The sequence below is a fragment of the Anopheles merus genome, chromosome 3L (genome assembly GCF_017562075.2).
Source record: "Anopheles merus strain MAF chromosome 3L, AmerM5.1, whole genome shotgun sequence".
NCBI classification, from domain to species: domain Eukaryota; kingdom Metazoa; phylum Arthropoda; class Insecta; order Diptera; family Culicidae; genus Anopheles; species Anopheles merus.
In genome coordinates, this window is record NC_054085.1 from 9,620,000 (window position 1) to 9,643,157 (window position 23,158).

The 23,158-nt window shown below is 42.8% G+C and overlaps 2 protein-coding genes across 2 annotated transcripts in view; both read left to right on the top strand.

Moving 5' to 3' along the window:
• The window catches only part of LOC121600543 (serine-rich adhesin for platelets), a 62,985-nt gene that overhangs the window by 26,087 nt on the left and 13,740 nt on the right, over window positions 1-23,158 (top strand). The window contains exon 3 of the mRNA XM_041929225.1: window positions 18,253-18,361. Within this exon, the coding sequence (XP_041785159.1) occupies window positions 18,253-18,361 (109 nt within the window). The remainder of the gene's footprint in view (window positions 1-18,252; window positions 18,362-23,158) is intronic.
• Window positions 2,783-4,296, top strand: LOC121600544 (plant intracellular Ras-group-related LRR protein 8-like). The gene is made up of 2 exons (XM_041929227.1): window positions 2,783-2,859; window positions 2,922-4,296. The coding sequence occupies exons 1-2, from the start codon at window positions 2,831-2,833 to the stop codon at window positions 4,144-4,146; spliced, it is 1,254 nt and encodes a 417-aa protein (XP_041785161.1). The 5' UTR covers window positions 2,783-2,830; the 3' UTR covers window positions 4,147-4,296.

Sequence of the window (23,158 nt, forward strand, 5' to 3'; positions counted from 1 at the left end):
TGATACTAATAATCATTGGGCCCGAACACCACCACCAAGCAGCGAAGAAGAAGTAGTAGTGATTGAAGTTGATCAGCATCAATTTGCCGGGGTAGTGTGTTGTTGTAGGGTCGTTCTGAATCTGGTCAACCCGGCATGCGGCTGAAGGTCAAACTAAATGGGTGAGAAGTAGAGTAGCGACTGGTCGTGGAATCGGTCAATGTGTGTTCAAGTGGGCGCAGTGTAGTAGCCATGTTCACACAATCGACTCACTAGCATATGTGTGGGGGATGTGGAATCAATCAATGTAGTAGAGATCGGCCGACGGTGGTTTCGCTACCGTGGTTTACTATAATGGAGTATGATCTTATCGAACGCTAAATAGAATCACGGATGCATGTTGTGACCGAGGAGATTCATTATACAAGCGGTCTATTGGTGGATATTCTGAAAATTGAGATATATCTTTTGGTTGAACAATCAATTCCGTTCATAAAGATTATTATTCTAACAACACGAATCTTACACAGCAGAATCGGAATATTTTTTTCCCCATTTTATTCAAGTATCCAGACTAGATTAGAACCCACAACCTCCGGTCAAGAAGAACAAGAACTTAACCACTGATCTATTGCGATGCATTGAATTTGAGCCGTGTATTTTGCCATTTAAACTAAGCTTATACCGATTTTTCGTATAAAATCATAATCTATTAGTCTTGCCTCACAAAACTCTTAATTCAATACTTCAATCCTCAACAAAGACTAACCAAGACTTCCTGCTGATATTTTTCAACTAAAAACAAATTTTATAGAGCGTGAACACCTTTCAACAAACAGCATACTTATGCAAATTGTATCCTGCATTATTTGCTGCACTGTATCAGCGGTCTCTCTGCTCCACCTATGGGTAGGGCACCACCGTGAAGGTCAAACCAAAAACAAGTGGTGAGAACCCCAGCACGCACACCCCTCCTGTTGTGTGCAAAATGGTCAAACCGGTTGAAAAATCGCCACCGAGCGCCTCAGGGCCATCCGATGGGTGTCCGGCCGGGCCGGGAACAATTGCCCCGAAATATGTGCAACCGGAGGAAGGCTATACCGGTCAGCGATGCTTACGAAAGCTTCGAACCTGCCCTCTCCGTTTTGCTTGCAGTTTTGGAATGCCGGTTTTCAACACCCGGGTGTCTCGGTGAATTGGCTCGAGGTCAACTTGAGTGTGGTGATGTTGCTTCGGTGGTGCTGAACTGTTGCCCCGCTTCAGCCGGTTGGCTCTTTCCGGCTCCCCACCGGTCTGGTGCATAATTTTGCTCTTCTTTTCGTTAAAAGTGGTGCGCAGTGATGGTGTGAGCCGGGGAGAGATAAAACCTTTTTTCGTTTGTTTTGTTTGCAATTGCGTCATTTGGTGTGAGTGGACTATCAAGGTGAAGTGAACATTTCTGTAAAAACGATTGTACATGTTGGTAATTTCATATTGTCTTTAATCCACGCCTCAGAACTCTTGTCTTATACAAAATTAAGACAGAAATTCCCCAACGAACAAACCGGAAACATTCTATCTAATGTGACAGAAAGAAAACACGCATCAAAGTTCATCCAACTTTACCCACCCTATGTGTCCAGCACACTCACACGACTGCAAACTCCCTGGGCCGGTTGGTGATGATCATTAAAATGTTTCTCACTTGCCTTGAATTTTGAGCACTTAACTGCACCGGTGTATGCAACACTTCGCACCGTTCTGTGTTGACTGTGTTCACGTGTGCAGTCCGACAGAAGCAACACCATTGAAAATCTGCATCCCATTAGCATCATTGCGCGAAAGTCGTCCCGACCTCGGAGAACGATGGAACCGGTACGCGGTATACACGGTAGTGGTGTAATGGTGGCATGGGGCGATGGGGATGGGTATATGTTTGTTAATTTTGACGATTGCACCCTCGGATCGGGCTGGTTTGCAGTGGTAGTAGGTCAAGTTGGTGAACGAGTTCTTGCAACGAGATGACGGTTGCCGGCTTTGTTTGGAATCGTAAAATGACGTGTTGCTTGCTCATTAGGAATGGCAGAAGCAGTTCTTGTTTCTCGGGGGGAATGTAAGGATACAGACTGTCTCCGTTTGCTGTACAGTGCGGGTTTTAATGTAGGCCAACAGAAAAGAGAACACAGAACTTAGACGAGAACTGTTTCTAGTTGGAAGTAGCTCATATAATGCCTTTTCTATGCGGGAGTACTTGATGGACATTCTGTGAAGCTGGAAGTATGTAGAGCTGTCGTAATTTCAGTACTGACGGACCTTGGCGAGATTTGAATGGTATTATGAACTTACAAGTTTCCAAGAATAATAACTTCTTGAAATACTGGATGATTTTTTTTACAATCCACTTGCCACAGTAGCAATACATATGTAATATGTTTAATCTAGTTGTATTCGGTGTAGTCTGTTTAATTTATGACTAGTAATACTAAAAGAATTAACCTTATACCTTATGACAATCGATCAGATCGGTGTATTTTTATTGAATTACAGCGAGGGGAGTCCCTATATAATTTCAGAACACTTTCAATTTAGTTCAAGGCGATTCAATTTCAACATGTAAGGAGCACACGCATTTACCTCGGATACAAATGTTCTTTTAATCGGCTACAGTACAATCAACAAAATCGAAATTTAAAAAAATTTAAACTTTACTGTCACATGTCACACATATGGCACACTTTAATATCGATTTAAATCTCGTTAGGTCAGTTACTATAAAGTAGGGGCGACGATATGATCCATAGCTATAAACAAAATAAGATGAAGTCTTCTTTGACGTAGTTTTTTAGTCAGCGTAATATAATACACGTTTCCAATGGCACTGGTAACTTCCCATGTAAACAGGTTTGCACTATTCCCCGTTTTATCCTCAAATTCACCAACTACACGTTAAAATATATTTTCAGTTTATTGGTTGTGGTCGTAGCTGTGCAATGTGTCTATTCCCAGCGTCTGATTTGCAGTAAAGAAATTGTATGCGATATTGATGATATTCAATCGATGGATGATTTTTTTGTGAACCAATACGTCCCAAGCGACGTGAAAAGTGTGCGGTATCGAAATGTGTTGCTCGATAAAGTTGAAGGTTACTTCTTTCACGCCATTCGCAGACACGTTAAAAACGTGGACATAATCCAATCACCTGCATTAAGGTGGATCAGCATACCGGGGCAGATGAACGTTTCCAGCTATTCTGTTATACAAACCAGTGTAAGAAACATCCAGATAGATGCACGCAATGCAATCACAGTGTTTAGCGTGAGTGATTCTAAGCTTGTCATGATTCCGGAATCGATAATCAATTTAAGAGCGTCGGTAAACATTGCAGTGGAACGTTGCCTTGTGGATGCATTAGATATGGCTAATTTTTGCGATCTTTCTCAGCTGCAAGTGTTAAATTTCGCCGCCAATCGAATACGCTTTATTATTAACAGTTCAACGAGACGATGCAGTGTTTATGATTCCTTGCAAATTTTAGCATTACCCAATAATTTACTAACAACACTCAACATGGAGATTTTTAATCATTTTGGTAAAATTCAAATGTTGGATGTTAAACAGAATAGAATAAAAGTAGTGTTGGGTAGATTCGAATCAATGGCATCATTACAGCTACTTTTATCGAAAAATAAACTAACATCGATAGACTTTTGTGGATGGAATGTGCCAAATATGACTTCATTAGAGATTGACTACAATGAGTTAACCATAGTGCCAGCCTGTTTGGATAATGTAAATAGTTTAACTCTTCTCAGCATAAGAACAAATCGAATTCAAAACGTAGCTATAGACAGCTTTGCAAAAATGAAAAGGTTAGTTACGCTGGACGTGTCCTTCAACAACTTAACAACGATAATGCTTAACAGTCTACATTACCCCACAAGCTTAAGAGATCTGTGGATAACAGGCAATAATCTCTCACAGCTGGATTTGTCGTCAGTCTCAGTTCCATCCCTTGAACTTGACGTGAGAATGAATTGCATTTCAAGTATGGATGTGGATAGCATCTCACCGAACATTACAAGGCTTAACATGGCAGCAAATCCAATCGATTGTTCGTGGAAAACTGTGGCAGACAGAATTAATGTCACCTGTGTTGATGATGTACAAAGCAAGGCAAGATGTACTTAGTTATGCTTTTTTTTATTCAGAGATTCTTTCCGAATCAACTTCTCTTAATATATGTAGTGTATTTACTTTGTTTTAACTAGCCTTAACTTCTCACGGGAGTCCATCAATATGAATAAATGCCTAGAATCTTTCAAACCTAATATTGGTTTGATTATCAGTCATATTGTACCGTATCCAGAGTATTGTGAAGATCATCATTTAATATTCTGAATAATAACTTCAGAGTTTTAAGACCTTAAGGTAATTTTAAATAACAGAGGTCAACAAAGGCTTTAGCATTGTTGAAAAATTGGTAGATAACACACATGCTGTCTTTGCAAACTTGAGAAACATAAACATGATTCACCTCCAATTTTGCAGAACAATCAACAATATCAAGATAAAGTTGTTCAATTGTACCAGATTGTTGCATCTTTTTTCCAATACTCAGAACAGACTTGCTGCAACAAACGTAAACAGCAACGAAGAAGATTATATCGCAGCTGCAGCTCTATGACTCATAAGCGATGTAAATTGCTAAGCGCGTAATGAAGTCAATCATTCCACGTTTACTCGGCGACGCCCTGCAGCCTTCCGTCCTCCGTCATCTAGGCGTAAAGTCAATAGCAATCAACAATAGATTACACGATCCTCGTTTCAGACACACACACTCGCGAGCAAGAGAAGAAAGAAACCCAATCGTCGTCAGATTTGTAGTGCAGTGGGCCAGCTCCATGTGCGTGCGTCTAAAACAGTCTGGACCTTCTTTGCATGTTCTCACGGAACACAATGTCGATAATCGCTATGTGTGGTAGAGTACAAGACGCCACCTTCCTCCCACGCACGACACTACACAACTGTTGGAGAAACTGTACCGCCAAGTCACATGTTGCTGTGCCCCGTATGCGTACAGCTGTCTGGGACGCATATCTCGAGTTGGGCCGATGTGGAATGTGAGCTAAAGACAAAAGGTATCATGTGCCTGCCAGGCCGTGTTCCATTGGGGAGTGGGCTATGTATGCTGCATTATCATGCGTCGGTTGTGCAATGACGTTCGGGCGTGCAACGAACAGGCTGCGACGACGGTTGGAAATTGCACCTTGAAACGATGACGGAGTGACAGAGCAATTATTCGATCATTATTTCCTGGGTTGGCAATTTACCCACCGGCTTTGGAGCGGGCCGACATCCCACCCCAGTTGGCTTATGCTACGCGGTCACTGGTCGATTTATTTCGTCATGGTCGATCGTGATCGTGTGTGTGTGCGCGCGTGTGTTGGAAAGAGAACTGGAACCACTTTTCCATTCCTATCCGCGTTTTGGGCCGTCGTGTCTCGGCGGAAAAAGCACTTCAAGGTCGTTCCGCCTTGATGGTGGGGTTTCGTGTTCGGGCCGGTTCGGTGCCGGGAAATGGGTACGTTGTACTCTTTGGCGCAATAAAGCCAACCCAATGGCTGTGTGTTTGTGTATGAGTGTGTTACGTGAAAAGAACAGCGAAACGATTAAAGCAAAAAAGAACACAAGCGGTGGAGTAGAACAAAACAAAAAAGAACACACATTTCAGACCAAACTACTACTACGAGAGCACAAACAACTGTGGAGGAAAACTGAAATCAACTCCCCAAAAAAAAAGGCCAAATGGGCTCCAATCTGGTGAGTCGGAATGTTTTTCCGCTTCAGTTTTATTGTTGGCTTGATGGTGGCACTGATTCTGCTTCCCATTCTGGTTCTGTTGTTTCTTTTTTTCATTGATGAAGCACTTTTTTCGTAGTTTGGTTGCCTGTTGTTGGCTCGATTCTCCATCCAACCGTACAGCGCAATCTGTGTGCAATTGTTATGGTGCGATTAAAAGTGGCATAAAAGAGAAAAAAAAATGGTAGTATGTTCGAATCCGTCAAGGAAGTGTCCGATTGGGTAGAATATTATTTTTCGATTTTCAACCATGCCCGTGCACCGCGCAGGGTGGCGAAATGGGCCGGTAAATGGTGGTGCTGCCGCTCCGGTAAACGGAAGTGAGTCGCAGAATTTCGGTACACGCAGGTGTGTGTTGGTACAACATAGAAGAGTGGCTCAGCTCTGCCGGATGTTGCTGGTGTTTGAGTTAGAAGGGTTTTGTCTGTTCGTCCGGTTGACTAAGACCGCGGTCTCTAAATGAAAAGGTACATGACAAGGATGGAATGGCATTGTCAAAATTGGAAGGATGAGAAGAGCATCCCACACACCCTACACCTACAACACAAAGTCGGTGATGACTTTCGATTTCGTGCAGGATGGAAAAATTACAGGATTTGTCCCGGCAACAGGTATTTCACGAAAAAGCGAAAGAAGAAAGCCTTTTTTCTGGGAAGCATTTTACGAATTTATGTTGCGTCATTTTTACGAAGAAAAGATATTAATTTGTAAAATTTAATACGAAACATCCGATTTCTAGACATTTCCATTCGAAAAACCGCTTTGCTATTTATTTTTGCTCAAGGGCTTAATATTAGATTTTTTTTCACAATTTGTCCATGAATTGGTACCTCGTTGAAATTTAGCCAGGATGTATGTCTTTGGTCATTTTAGCTTTACATCCTTTGAGTAACATTTATATGACTTTTATGGAATCCATCGACCAATACAGACTTGTTTCATTATATATAGCCTTAGAAGGTATTATATGTGATGACTTTAAGTGTGGTATATATCTGCAATTTTAATGAAGCACAACTTAAATTCGTAATTTAAAATGTTTGATCAATAATATTTTCGTTCGAGACACTGCAAATAGTCCAGGTAACAAATATTTGGCTTTTATAACAGATTATAAAACTATTTAAGCCTGCCACTGCTTGTCTTTTTTTGTTAAAATGATCTTTCCAGAATAGATGTGCCTTGAATCAATATATATGTTTAAATAATGTTGGTAAGTAAACTAAGCAGCTACAAAAAAAGATAATAATGGGGCCCTTTCCGTTTTAAGTTCGTAGGCCAAAATTTCTGGCTGTTAGCTGTTTGCATTGTATAGCAGTTTTCGAGCAGCTATCTAAGTGAGTATAATATAGAGGTGGATTTATACCAAGGTGTATGTGTTTAAAAGGCTGATTTTTGTTGCTTCTGCTTCTGAATGAAGATTTTAAGAGTGTTTTGTGTATTCGTCAAGCCTCCAGAAAGCTTGTTTGATCAAAAGTTTTCACCCGTTTTGTCTAAAAGTGACGTTCAAAATTGGTTACAAAAAATCATACTGTGAGACCACCTGGACTACATACACTTTGATTATAGATTCCACCACCTGATCTCTTCAATGAACCTTGGGATTAATGAACACACCACCTTGTTTTGCCACTTTTTCAAGCAGCTGCTCGAATCCAATTCTAGCTTTGATTCTAGAATAATCTAGACAGAAAATTTCAGACTAGTTTTATGTGTGGTTTCGTATGGAGTGTTTACATGATTTCAGCCTCTAACTGTCAAATCTCATATAAAAAAGCTGACTAGAATCGTGAAGGACCTCAATAATAGATTCAGGTATATTTGATGCTCTGATCCATCGCTCAAATAACTTATGGTTAACATCGATGGTTTCATAACTTAGTACATTGAGTAGAAAATAGTCCAGAAAATCATCCAGTATCAATTTCATCCTGCTTGTAGCTGTACCATCAGGTACGTGAATCACTGTATATTAAACCTTTTGATGGCATCAAAGCTGACATACTATTATCCGCTCTTCAAATTACCTTTTTCACCAAATCGCAATCTCCCACATCATTTTCTCCTCTTTCGTCACTTTACGCTTTACGCTCTATTTCCTGCCGTTTACTCGAAGCGGTGGTGTCAATAAATTCGGACACCTTCCCGTAGGCACTGCCGCCTGGGGAAGCCAGTAACCCGTGACAAATTTTCTGCAATCACACACTCAATCAGCTTAAACCGATCGCCGTCGCACCGCGTTTTCGATGCACAGCATCGTTCCTGTTGTTTGTGCAGCGCTCTTTTCGTCACGAAAGCATCATCTTCCACTGTTTCGCTCCAGGCGTCCTCGATTTGCAATGACGTGCGAGCCTCATTTGCTGTAACTATCTTAATCCAGCGATCCAGCAGTTGCTGATGAAGGCATTGGGTGCCCGCGCGCTGATCATTATGGATGATGGAGTGAAGGTGTGTGAGCTTCTGGTGGGTTTTTGGCTTCCTTTTATTCGTGTATTTTTGGGGAGGCATTAGTTTGGGCGTTTAAACGAAATTTCACGGCTTTCTATGCGGTTTGCGATATTCGATTGTGCGAACCTTTTTCTCTCCATCGAGCTTTGCTGACTCAAGTAGAGCCGGTACCACGTTCGCGTAGGATGCGTTTGGGGTTTGTGCTCTCTCCCTCCTCAGTACATGATAATATCAATGCAGAGCGATAATTTACTCGGACCGGCCCAGACTCGTGTTTACTTTCCTTAATTTGGTTAGCCTTATCGGTGCGATGTTGATTATTTAAAATATACTGAACACACACGCACACTTTTGCGAGCGAGGAAGTAATATCAAAGAAGCACAACATAGCACAACGCACAGCAGCATACGCGTAGGTAAATAAAATTTGTTCAGCTCGCAATTATCGGCGGAAAATTATGCCACAGCCAATGAATGTTTTGGGTTGGTTTGGAGTGAGGGCCTTTTTCAGGCAGCAAATAATCAAATCAAAACAGGAGGATGGGGCAACGTTTGTCAAAATATTGTTATGATTTTTAAGTGAAAACATCGCGATTGGGAGCATAACTTTGATAGCGGATCGGAGGAAAAGCTCACCAATATTTGCATTAACAACAGTGATGAAAGTTGTTTTTACTTTAATTGTGAGATTTTAATTATGGCTCAACGCTGAGGTTGATTGTTAGATAAATCAATATTGATAATTTTATTTTTCTTAGACACTCAAGCGTATGAGCATTTTAATGCAAATGGGTGTCTAGACGTTGTGTATATATTGCATACATCTGAAGACAGTGGCATGTTTGCTTTATGAAGTTAGAAAACACATTTTTTACCCTTCGTCTGTCAAACATGTATCATCATTTACCAAACTAACTCTGTGTTGACGCATGGATGTCAAAAGAGAAGACCAAACATATCGGATTTTGAAAATATAAACAATCATGTATCTCCACATCATTTCAGAGAATTTCCTAATGCCAAATTTCTTCGTAGAAATGGTTTAATCCGTAAAAAACAATCTTGGCAAAAAAGCCACAATATTTGTCAGTGATGTGATAAATTAAAGGAGAAAACGCTTACTTTTGAGTAGATTCGCACCCAATATAGCACGTTTGTACGACTGTGTGTTTGCCAATGACACCATAGTGCTTATGTATGATGGCTCGTGAAAATGGCAATTATAAGCAATCAACTAATATCACTCGACGAATGAATGAATGTCGTAATAAGTGGGTCTACTCAATATAGTACATTGATTTCTAGTTTTATTTTCAATAAAAACAATATGTTTAATTTTCCCGCTCCGTTTGACCGCAACATTAATAGAATTTAATATCTCTTTCCCACCGTTTCAAACTTGTTCTATCCCGGGTTTGTCGCGAAAAACCGGTTATCATTTCGCTTCACGCGGTCGTTCATCACCGTTAATCGCTCCGGCGCGCTTTCACCGTTTGTGGCACAGCCGCGGCCGTACCGAGCGGTGTAACGCATCCAAAGCCATCCACGTGCAGGCCAAGAAGCGATGGGCAGCTCAGCTGATTGGAAAGCGGAGGGGGTAAGGCAGGTGGGGTAGGTAGTGCGTGTGCAAGATGCATTCGTTCGATAGCCGTAAAGTAGATTTCCCTTCGTTTGCCGGGAGACCTATTGGAAGAAGCCTTGCTGGATGGGGCGACCGATGGGGCGGTCTAGACCGCTTAATTGGCGCCATCTGCCGCCCAGACTGCCTACAAGCGTGTGTGTGAGTGTGTTCAGTGTGGACGCTCTGGGTCGAGTTTTCGAGTAGCATTTGCAACGACAAAAGCCGGACTGGAGAGTCGAAAAAGGAAGAAAAACGCCATGGCTTAGGCCTTGTGGCGTTGTTGCACAGCAGTAGCAAAGATGGAAGTAATAACGCGGCTTGCAGCAGCAAGGGACTGGTGGCATTCATCCAAATGCGAATCAGTCACGTCCAATAATTCGAACACGAGGAGTGCGAGGGACGAACCATGGCGGTGGGTTCCTTTTGGTCAGCTGTGGAGTTTTGGGAAAGCAGCAGCAGCAAGGTTATTGGGGAGGTAGAGAAGAAGAAAAGGTCCACAGAGGAGGTGATGGTGTATGATCTGTATCAAAGTTCAGCTACGGACGTCGGTGAGGAGAAGCGGGCATGCTGCAAAGTGAAAGCCAGCCACCCTGCCGATGGGGAGATGTACTTCTCGTTTCTCGGGCAACCACACAAAGCGCAATCGATTGATCGCGAAACTGTCGATGAAGGAAACGCAGTCAAACACACACATACACACACAAACGGACGGATGGATGGGCCAAACGGCGGTCCAGGCGGAACTGACCAGCTCCGCTTCTATTGCGAGTTTTATTAATTGACCTAATTTAATCAAAAAACTTCGCCACGGGTCAATGGGATGGCGATGATGTGGTGGTGGTGTGCGTGTGTATACGTGCTCGCGTAAATTGGACGAGAATTTTGCCCGGACGAAATGAATCGAACATAAATACGCAGCAAGGGCAAAAGGGCGAGAGGGACGCAAGCCTTCCAAAAAGAAAGAAAACGAAGGTTTGCGGTGAATGTGTGTTTTTGTTTTGGGTTAACTGGTTCGTCCCGGAGGACCATGGTTTGAAGCGGTCACTGTGAGTGAGTGTAATTTTTGGACGTCGCTTACAGCTCAGCTTTTGTGGGTCATTTGGGAGTCGCTTAACGTTTGGGCAATGGAAAGGAAGAGCCAAAACTTGTATGACATCATTTCAAGCCGGCTTAAAAACGGGTTTGCAGACACCATTTAAGGATAGTGAATGAGTTAATGATTTATATAAATTTCAATACACCATGCATAACATGGCATGTCCTTGCAGGAGTATGCGATACTTGCCAGGTTTTTTGTTTTCTTCTCAAAATTATTGCTTAATCAATTAGTAAAATAGGTATAGGTTTATAGGATTAATAAACGGGTTTTTAAAGCATAAAACCTTATTCGACTGTCTTTTACTTGTTAAGTAGTCAAATTACTAAACATGTAACTTTGGCCTCAATAGTCGTTCCTTGATTAGGGTTTGATCGCGCGACCTTTAGTGTATCAAACTAAGCGCTTAACACGACACCACGGGGGCGTTCTCCTCACTACCTGTCAATAGGCCTTCTGCATGTTCTACGGACATTAATTAACACAAGTGTTTGCCGAAATCGTGTCTTCCAATCAATGTTAAGCATATTAGCGTGAACAAAATAACCCACCTCTCAAGCGTCAAACGTTAATCAACAGCGCTAAATACGCCCACGGCACCATTCCATTCAAAACGCTCACATCAGCATTGCTCTAAGCTTAGATGGCTCGCCAGATTTTGCGATTGCTTTGCTCCGCTGCATCGAAATCTTCATTGCATCAACTGCCGCGTTGCCGCTGCGCGATTTCCTCACGAACTATCAAAAGACGATCACATGCATCACGATCACCCGTTGCGCGCGATCGTTTTTGAAGAGGCTGCGGGGCTGGGTAAATTCACCCACACTTGGCACATACCGAAAAGTCTCTCGCCACCCACATGCACCCATTGGCAGCATTTTTGATTTCGTGCATCGTGCAGCTTTAGCAATTTCGCAGCACCTCTAAATGAAACCTTCATGCGCGCGTTTCAGCAAAGTTTCGCTGGTAACGACAAAGCGCGCTGATCGCTGTAAATTGGAATTCGTAATCGCCTGGTGCAATCAAGCGAACAAACAGTGATCGAGATTGGATGGTTTGGTGTGCAGACGTGCTCCGACACTCTTCTATGGTCTAGCAAGTGAACCTATTGCTTGATCTTGTGGCTTGTTGTTCGTTGAGATTTACTGAATTTCCATCATGCGATCATTGAGAGATGTCTTGACATTTGCTGGACAGCTGAACGTGTGATAGAAATGTTGCGGAGGGTTGATTTTATTTTACACTCAATTTAGGAACAAACCCTGAAGATTTGTAGAAGATTTTTCTCTTGTCAGGAGAGATATTAGATTATAGCCAGGCATATTGAATGAAGCTTTCTGTGCGGATTTTTCACTCAACCGTGTCAACAAGAAAAGGGAACATATTTGTAGAATAAAGATTGATCGTTCAAGTGTTGTGTTTCTTCTCCCTGCAAGTCTCAGAGGTTTTAATTAATTATTCCCTGCAAACATAGTTCAAAATTCCAATTTAATCCTAATTTTCTATTTTGATTTTGCTGTAAACTCTATACCATATAAATGATAGCATTTTTTTGCAAACAAGTCAACGTCAATCGTTTATCAAATTAACAAACAAAAATCAAATCCACCAAATATTGACCGTTTCGTAAATGTTTTGCAATAAAAATCGACACCAAATCCGCTTACCATCTATCGCAAGTGTTGCCATTTCGTTAACCATAACTGCTGCGATTGTGCAATCACGCTTTACCTAATCTTTTAATAGGATACTATGGCTTGCTCCTTAGCAGGGGGAAAAAGGAACCAGATTATCATAACTTTTGCGTCAACCTTATGGAACCACTTTTCGCAGTTGACAAGTTATTAGACCTCCACTCGCCGCTACACTGCGTCAGAGCTTTGCATTCACAAGCACACAAAACGCCACCACCGCCGTAGTTTGTTCGGCTTCCCGGTTTTAGATCAAGCACGGCGAGCACCTCCCCTGCCGGTTGTTTTCGTTGCAAACGTTACTCTAACGCCCCGTGTAACGTGGCTGCGGGGGACGCCTGCAATAAATAATGGTGGTACTCTACACTCCGGGCCTGAAGCTTCGCTCGCTGCGCTACTACACCTGATCGAATAGGAAGAACTGCTGTGTGAATCATACCACTCCCCATATCAGGTCCTCGCTGTTCGCTCATGCTGGCCCTTCCATTTGGATCGGAGGCACTACATGCGGACTGTGCAATTCGCATCAACGTCCAACGGCGGCAACCCACGGCAGCAACGGCACTAAATCCTCATCGCACGCCGCTTGCTGCGATTCTCAGTGTGGAGCAGTGGCGGGCGCGGGCTTGAGTCTCCTGGACTTTCCGATCGCGCGAGGGCGATTTTTGCGTAATAGCTGAGAGCACCGCCACTGTCAGGCCATTTCCCTTTTTGCAATCGCGTTCTTCCGCGTTTTCAACGTGTGCACTATTACGGCGCTTTTCCCGAGAGGGGGCCTTCATTTAACCTGCTCTGCATGGTGCAAGATAACATGGGAGGAAACCCGTTCATCACCGCCCCGTCGCAGTATCGGAACACGGATAGTTTCGGAAAAGAAAACGACACACACACGCGACTGAAGCTCAAGTATTGGAACGGGATTAGCATGTTTTTATTACATCTTGCTAGTTTGCTGGGGTAGGCGCGAACCTGGTAAAAACTCGTTTGCTTCGGGTGCACTTTCGATTTTGAATATTTTTGAGCGATAAAATGTGCTGTTTGCTCGCCGCATGGGGGGCGAGGAGTGTTTACTGTAAGCTGTTAACTTGGGGCAGAGTGAAAGCTTATTCTAGTGGTATGATTTATTATCGAGCTGAATCGCGCTTGTTAGGGTTAGTTAAGGAAGTATTGTTGAGACTTGTTTTTTTATGAATGGTGATCACTGGTTTACTGGTGTTCGTTACACTTTCGGAAGGTTTTATCTTTTATTTTCTCTTCTGGAGTTTTGAACGTAAGAGTTAATAATATTTTCTTTTTTGTAACATTTTTATGCATCATGGAACATCATCCAACTTTTTAAAATATTTTTTTTACATGATTTTCTAATACATCGTTTCTTTGCCAAGAAAGTTTGCTATTTAAATGTTGACGTTACGCAACCACACAAACGGCGACGCTCAAGTATCTGCCCCGTGTTTTCCTTCGCCCACGACACACGAGCATTACCCAACAGCGCCTAACTGAAGCACGAAAGATCAATAAAATGGCGCTTCCTTATTTGAAATATCATTCCCATCCACACAGACACAGAATGGCAAAAACGGTTTGTGTATTTCCTCCCGTGCGCTCGATGGCGCTCAAATGGCGCTTTTGTACGGACCCCTCCAGCCGGACGATGCCTTGGGATGTCCTGCGGCAAGAAGCAACAAAAATAGGTTTATTTTTCTATTTTTGAACAGCACACACCAAACAAAACAGAAACTAAACGGTTAAACGAAAGAGAAAACGCGCCCGGGACTGCATTGACGCTCGCGGCGCCCGTTCGAAGGCATACATTACACAATGTGCGCGCCATCGATCCCGTTAGAGCACGTGAAGGGGGGAGGGGGGAGGGTGCGAGCAGCCCTTGGGAAGGAATCGCGCGAAATGGAGTAGTTGTAGCGCCCGCCGGAGCTTTCTGTGCAGGAGATCCGCGACGGGTCGACGGCCATCCTCCCCAACAACACGGTCGACGGTTTGGCGCTATGGAAGTAAAGGTTAATTTCATTACTCGAGCGAAACACCCCCTGCAACCAGTGTGTGTACGGTATGGCAAGATTTCTCGAGACTCTAAAGGTGTATAAGTGTTTGTGGTGGTGGTGGCATGATGTCCCTACTATGCGAGGTCTGCAAACGGGGGATGATAAATTACCTCCCCGCGCACAAAGTAGTGCATGGCCAAAGCGATGGTGATGGACGACGAGGGAGATGTTTGCTATCGCTCTGACCAGGTGAACGATAGAAGTGCAACCGAAGTGCATAACCGGTAGATGAGAGCCCGGAGTGGGAATAGCGCCCGATTGGAGGGTGTGAGGACTTAGAGACATTGGCGCCAGTATGTCTTAGTGAAAGGTCAGCGAGATGTAATAGCTGTGTTTCGCAAATTGATTAAAGCGGAGGAAGAATTCCGCACCGACGGAAATGGGGTGCTGCTGCTAATCTACAATCAAGTCTCGAGATAGATACTCGAGATAGAATAGTAATACTTTCATCGGTTGCATTGCGGTGTTTAAAAGGCGGTATATGAAGAGGGGCTGGCTGTGGGATGTTATTTTATATTGCTTTTTCATGTATCAGTTGATTTTATAAGAGATATGTCATGATGGATAAACACTCATTTCCTATTAACAAGATATCTTTTAATGACATTATGAGTGTTTTTGAAAAGTAGTGGACCACATACATATGATGTTTCAGAAACATAAATTTACTTCACATATTTCTTGGTTTTGTAATTGAGTCGAGAACTTCACCCATTGCCTGTCGTGTGCTAGTTTGACTGCATGTGTGCGTCACCATCCAGCTCATGTTCGCTCGGGCAGGATATATTCTATAAAAGTCATGGTAGATTAAACACATTCAAGTAAACGTTTCTTAATACAATTGCAAATAGATTTTTAGAGTCAATTAGAACTATTACAATTACATCTTTAATATCTAGGATATTCTTATCTGTAAGTCAATAGCTTTTTGCACTTATCTTGCCGCAGATGGACTGAAAATGCTTCAAACATAAGTAGTTTCAATTTAATTATTCGTTTATACCTTGCACAACGTTTTCCTCGCTCAATATCGCTCCGTAATAACTAGCAATTTGGGATTGTTCAGAAGCTCTTTTAATATGTTATGAATTTTAATGTACTCATTACACGTTTTTCCATATGTTTGCAACTCCTTTTTGATACCATTAGAGCATTGTTTTGTTTGCATATTTTCAACCCACACATACGCCCCCCGTGTACATCTTTCTTTCTGTTCGTACTCTCTTTTATGAATCCCCTTCCCTGGATGCCTTGCCGCTCGCCAATATGCAGCAGCCACCGTGCACAAAAAATAAAAAAACAATTGATAAGATTTGCCATTTTCCAACAATTAAATGTAATGGCGATAGCCGTTGTTAAGGCTCAGTTAGCAATCGGATTAATTTAAATCATCACACCAGATTGCCAGCACCATGATGATGAGTGAGCGCACGCGAATCGCGCGTTGGTGGAACGGGGATACCTGATGCGCACAATTTGCCATCCTTACCCTCGCTTTGCCATGCGCGTCGTTGGTTAGCCTTGGAAAAAGCCTCACACGACCGCACGAATGGTGTCGGTTTCACTCTTTTAAGCAGGCAACATACAGCGCAAACCAACTCAAAAAAAAAAACAACAACATCATCATCCATTTCATACCTCTCAAATTCATAGCTTTGCTGGGGTTTGGGTTTGTTGCTTGGTGCAAAAAAAGATATATGCGCGAGACGCGAGCAGTATTACTACCCCTCTTTAGTGCAATACCAAAATAGGCTCCGTCTCTCTCTCTCTCTCTCTCCCCTCGACTTACGATGCAAACTGGAGCGGAAAACCATCGTTACCTACTGATCTACCACCACACCTTCTGGTCTGATTGGTGGCTCATTTCACTGTCAATTGTTGTGCCGCTTTCCCAGCCCGATCTGAGACGCTTTTTTATTATTTACTGACGCCCTCTGTCTGTCTGTCGGAAGATGACGGATGCTTACGATATTAGCTCATTTTTCCCATATCTCTTCCGATCGCTGCGGAAACGGTTTTGCGCTAAAAGATACAAGGTTGTCATATGTTTAGCATTTATTAATACAGGAACGTTATACATTACATATTAATCGTTTTGTTTGGTTTCTCTTTTTTTGCAGGTAATATTTTTCCTCTACAAATTGATCACATGTGTGTGTGTGCGGCGAGGATACGTGAAACTGAATCGAAGGAAGGATCTGCAAAATGGTTGACATACTACAAAACACAAACATTTATTCACCTGTTTCCTCCCCATTTTCCACCCACTGTTTAATGTACACAATGTTTTTTCTCCCACTGTACTACCCTTTTTCTTCCTCACCGAGCGTTTCCACCGATTCACCTTCCCCGATTGGCGTGTATGAGTGATAACCTAGTTATTGTGTGTATTTTATCCCTCTCTTATTCTCTTCCTCTTTAACGCTCTCTTTACATGCTTCTGTGTTTAAAACTCGATGCGTGAGTACATTTAACAAATCAAGCGTTTTGGATCTAATTCAAGTTCAAGTTTTTTCGATGTTTATTTGATGCTTCTTATTTTTCTTTGTGAGAATTTTAAATGATTTGAAAAATAAACTATTTTTTCTGTAAGTGTTTCTTTCTAATTTCATATTGGCGGCTACGTTAAAGTTATATTTTTTCACACTCAAAGCATGTTTTATTTAACATTTTCATATCGACAATTACCTAATTTACAAAATTTTCAAATATTGCCGTTTATTCTTAATACCAAATGTACAAATAAAAACCATAAATTAAAGTGCCAAATTGTAATAAACATCTTCAACATGTTGCTTACCGTAGAACGTTTTGTTATGTTTCGAAAAAGATTCTATTATTTATCAGTCATACACTGATAGCCTCTAAGTCTGCGACGTGCATTATCCCATTGCTTATCAGCTACATTTTCCTTCCATCCTCCTTTCTATGCTTCATTGATGTCTGTCACAAATGTCTGACTTGCTCAAAACAAAGCACTGCATTCCACAGACCCAATCGCTATCGCAGTTTTGCATTTCCTCGTTCCGTTTGCTGCGATGTCACTGCGCATTTACGGTCACAAACCGGCATCGCCATGAATCAACTGCGCCGCAAGGTTCTTTCCGTTGGGTTTCTTTGGCCTGCCTGCCTAGTCACGCTGCACGAGCATTAACTTTCTCATATCAATAAACTGCATACGTCCGAGTGCGTCTCGCTTGGAATTGTTTTACCCTTCGCGGTGAAGAGAACCTTGCCGCGGTTGACCGTCCGGACCATCACCCCTAGAATGGATTTGTTCTAAATTGACCTTATCAATCAAACACGCCGACTAGCATGGTATTGCACTTAGCTGTCGCTTTGATACCGCATGATATCACCCAAACACACAAAAGAACACGCACAAATACACCCGTTTTTTGCTTTTTTTACGGTTCGGGATAACTTAGGAATTTACACACGCGCGTTGTTTAGAGAGTTGCCGGCTGACAGCCCCAAGCGTTCACAGTTCTGATCGTTCCGTTCCGTTCCTTTCCACAGATGTCAGCGGGTTTGATGTCGTGTGTGCGGGAAAACTCGCCACCACTGGAAAGCGCTCCCGCACAAGTGCCAGACATACCGATCACGATCACCACACCGGAAACAGCAGGTAAGTTTAAAATAAAATATGATTAAGCTTGCATTTACAAAATACGCTCCTGTCGAGTAAATCTTCGGTCACATTGATAGAAGGTTTGAAACTTTTAAATATCATAAGTCCAACGGTCTTGTCACTGTGCAAGCTGGCTTTTGTGCTGAGGCCACCTGGTGGTGAGGGACTGAACTGTCCGTCGTTTTCTACTCAAAAGCTACAGCCAAGCGAAGGCTACGCAGGCGGAATAGTGTACTGCGGAATGCATAACCTCAGGGGTATAAATTTGTAGCCTGCGTGTAGGCAAACGACTAAACTGAAACTCTGTTTGCGAACTTCACGTTGCGAAGTTTAGTAAAATTTGGATTTTCAGCTACTTAATTGATTTAACAAATCAAATTGATCGATGATTTAAAAGAAAACACCATTTGGTGTTTTTCTTAGTAAAAAAGTTGGTATACAGTTAAAAATTTTAAAGGAAAATAATCAAGAAGCAGGCGACGAACCCAGTTATTTTTACCGATTTTTTGTTAACTTTACCTAGTTGAACATATATTGTCACGTAAATTGTAGCACAAAGATGTACTGTATTATTATTCATTGTGTTTAATGTATACAACTCGTGATGATTAACCAAATAAGACAAATTAGCTTGTAATTTTAGCCGAAAAAAATAAATTAATCGAATAATAAACATTCAGCGCCCTCATACCAATTGCAAAACTACGCAATTCCAAGCTCCACTGCTCCTTACAAATCGTCCAACTCTCTCAACCTCTCTCTCTCCGTTTTTGCTCGCTTACTCATCCGTAACCTTTTTCAACGCCCATGTTTTCCAAAGTGCGCACTGTTGAGCACTGCTCGGCACGGCAAAACCAGTGCAAATGTGAAATATCAATTTTGCTATCATGTCCTTGCGGCCTTCGAAATGCCCCAGTCCACTGAAGAACGCCCTCCCCGAAATGAAGCCGTACCGAAGCTACACGGTTTCGCACAGCGCCTTTACGCATGTACAGTGCTTTCGTCATACATAAAAGAGCAGTGCTTGCAATGGGGATGAGGAGGAGGTGGTACGAAAAACGGCTACACTTTACCGTCAGCAGCGTACACCTTTATGGGGCGCCGTACATGGTAAGCACACATGAGGGGCACACTAAACAGTAACACAATGACGGAGCAGCCGCTGAACCAATGGGCGGGAGTGGAAAACGTGCACTAAAATTAATCAGCACGTGCACTGGCAAGCGAGCGCTTCAAGTCTGAAGTAGAGCAGTTTTCAATTGAACAAATCCCAAAAATCATGTACCCAATGTGAGGTTACCACTGCCAGCGCACCACGGCATAAAACTCAACTCATTGGGGTAGCGTTTCTTCTACTTTTGGAGAAGCTAAAGCACAACCCAAATGAGCTACCCGAAGAAAAGGGTTTAAAACACATGGTGCTCCCTGTTTCAGTGTGTTGTTTTTTTCTTTTTTCGGGCGTGTGTATGGAGAACTCCGGTTACGAGACCGATGTTAAACGGTCGATTTCGAGCACTGACGCGCGCCTCCGGTGCCAAACTGCCGCAATCCGTCTAACGGGGCTCGTCGGGAGAGTCGCGTTTACGAACGAGCTTTAACGATAGTCTTTAAGACGGAATAGTGGTTTGTTATTGTTGTTGTTTTTTTTGTTCGTTCCCTTTTCTTACCTCATTTTGTCTGGGTCCATGCGGGAGCTTTTTCAGCTGTTTTGGCTAGAGACGAGGTCATGGATTTTGGGTGAAGTTGTACAACTCTCCAGACGACGGACATGTTGGGCGGTGGAAGGAATTTTGGCATATGAGTTGAGCAAATCAAGAACATGGAAATAAAAATGAGTGATGGGTGGATAGAGAAATAGAGAAATACACGACGACACAAGCAAAGCAAAACGACTTCAAACAGTCAACAAAGTAGAGCGAAGCTTTATACTTTTATTGGACACTGTTCGGGGAGAAGTGAAAAAAGCAACACGGAGTGATTAGCAAATGTGGAGCAAAAGGTGATAACCGAGGGGCAAAAAAGTTACAGTGGACAGGTTTTCTAGTTGACAGTTGGTCAATCGGACAGGGAACATAGTAGCAAGAGGTTAAAGAAGCTGTAAAACCATACGGCAGGAAAGCGTTCATCGGTTACATCCGGTTTGTCCGGAGATGTTGTGGTAAGCAGCAGCCGTAATAATCCTTGCCGTGTCATGTTCACTGATGCCCGATTACGTCAGCACGCAGCATAATCGCGCACATCACGCGTTAAACGGACACGGAAGCAATGCGTCTGTGCGTGCGTGCGTGTGATAAGACTTTCCCAGCCACCGAACGCCGGTGAACGCTTTCCCCGACGCTGATGCGCATCGAACTTTGATTTCGATTTCGAACGCCACCAAACTTGTCGATAATGAAGAATCGAACCTGACCGGAGCAGCCGTTTTTGGTGTGAACGTCCGCCAAAAACGTGTGGCATTTGGATGGTGTGTTGAACATTGGAGCAGCTCACACAATTTGACGTTGATGAGTAAAGTAGAGGATAAATAAGAGTTTTTTTTTTTTTGAGTGGAAAACCATCCACATTGATTGAGCGCACGATCTCACCCCGCGGGAGCGGGAGATGACTCCTTAAATGAGGTATAATTATTTGGAATCTAATGGGCAGTCAGTGGTAGCGCGTTGCTTTCTTTTTCGGTGGTTGGGATGATGGCCCAAGATGCAGCTAGAAAGATGCAAGTACAAAACATATTGCGCCGTCTTGTCGCTGTATTTGCCTATCACCGGGTGAATCCGTTTCGTTATCATTCGATCGATTCGACGCGATCGACACCCGAACCAATCAACCCTATCGCTACCTACCATGGTCAGCGTTAACACAGTCTCTGTCTGTGCATGCATTTCGCACCCACAAACAAAACCACGTGTGAAAGTAGCTCCACCCGCGGCTGTCCAATTTTCCTCAGCTCGGCATCATGAAAAAACCAACCCACTCTTTGTAGCCTTTTTGTGCAGACGTCAAATTTGTTTTTTAATGCACTGAAAGAAGCTGCTTTCCGATGTATGAAGCAGGTAATGCATTTTGCCTTCGATTTCCGCCACCGGAGAAGGTCAATCGAGGTGAAGGCCCCCCACCTCCCGCCAATTTGGACAAGCGAGGATGCGGATTTTAATTTTTCGCGCCAATTGACGTGCGAAAAAAGATGCACTTTCGAGGCTTGTATTTGATGTTGTTGTTTTTTATGTGTGCTATTTTTGCGTGATGTGGTGTGAGTGAAAGTGAAGTATTGTTCAGGGTGTAGAATTAGTGGTAGATAGAGTTTTTTTTTTGGTAGAAATTGATTTTTAATTTCAATGTATGAGATCTCAGAGACAAAAAGTTAATCAAATTAAAACGAAAGTTGAGAATGGTTGTTATTTTAATGCATTTTCCAAATGTTTCTATCAGTGTAGAACTGAGTTAATTTTCTACATGAAAGATAATAAGTTTTTATTGACTTTGACGTACTTTTGATTATAAATTTAGTACTGAAAAGATAAGTCCAATTTATTTATGATAAGAATTTTTCCAATAATCCTAGGTAAGATTTGAACTCCTGGTCTGTGGTGTACAAGAACTTATGTATAGCGGCAGCACTATGAGATACTCATCACTTTGGTGAGTTTAATTCGTATACTTAAACCTAAAGGTTATGTGTCAATCATTTTTGATGATCAATTGTGTTTTGTTTGATTGATTTTGTTTGATTTGTTTAGATACGGTCGATTTAAGAAAATCATAAAATTTCCCTTATTTTACTCTTTTTCAATTGGAAAATGTTGAATTGAATTACTTTCTATATTTGCATTATCACTAATATGAAAAACAGACTTATAAGTAGAAGAATTGAAAAGAAATGAGCATCAAGCAAATTTAATGAGCATCAAAAACAAGCTAAAACTCATCCATTACTACCGCTTCAATAAGCCAGGTCCAAGCTGCGAGCAAACGAGAATGCTTTTTAGATGCGATTTGCGATTTGCGATATGCGTGCATGAGCTCGTGCTCAATCAATTTGTTTGCATTAGCGATTTGCATCCGAAAGTGCAAAGCAATAAACGACGTAAAAACATCACGCACACACGCGCGCGCGACACCCACTAAGAGCCACCCCAGCCAGCGCACTTGTAAATACACTAACCGTTGCCTTTAAAGTCGAAGATGATCTCACTGTGCGCTGTGTGGAAACTAAAGCTTGCCAACGAAAACCACCCCCATAACTACCCCGTCTAACGAACTTCCACCTACGAACTTCGGAAGGCGCTTGGGCTGGAACACGTTCAGCCGCCCGATCTCGACCCACTGCACGCGGTGCTTGCCCACGAGCAGCGCGCGCCTTTTTACGCGAGAACGCCCGAGGTTGAGGGAGAAAAGGTTGCGGCGCGTGCACCATCGGCGGTTCGCGTGTTTGGCAGTCGCGGGCACCCCATTCATTGCTGTTTGACTACTTGCTTACAGCGGACGTGTGTGTGCAGTGCGGGCCGTGTTGCTGCCGTCACCGACCATCGAACAAGACGGTGCGCGCTCGTGGGGAGTTTGATTTTTTCGTACTCCGAGTTACTCCAAAACGAGTCGTGATCGCGATCTCAAGGCTAGTCCTAAACCTCGATAGCTCCATTCACGGCTCGGTGTCTGTGTGTCCGTGTCCCTGTGTGTGTGTGGATGTGTGTAAAGGTATCTATCGTTCGATCCGAATCAGTGCCGTAGTAGTGTTGTTGTAAGGGTTTATGGGCTTCAAATCGTTTCCAAGCGGCGATACCTCCGATAGCTCACTCT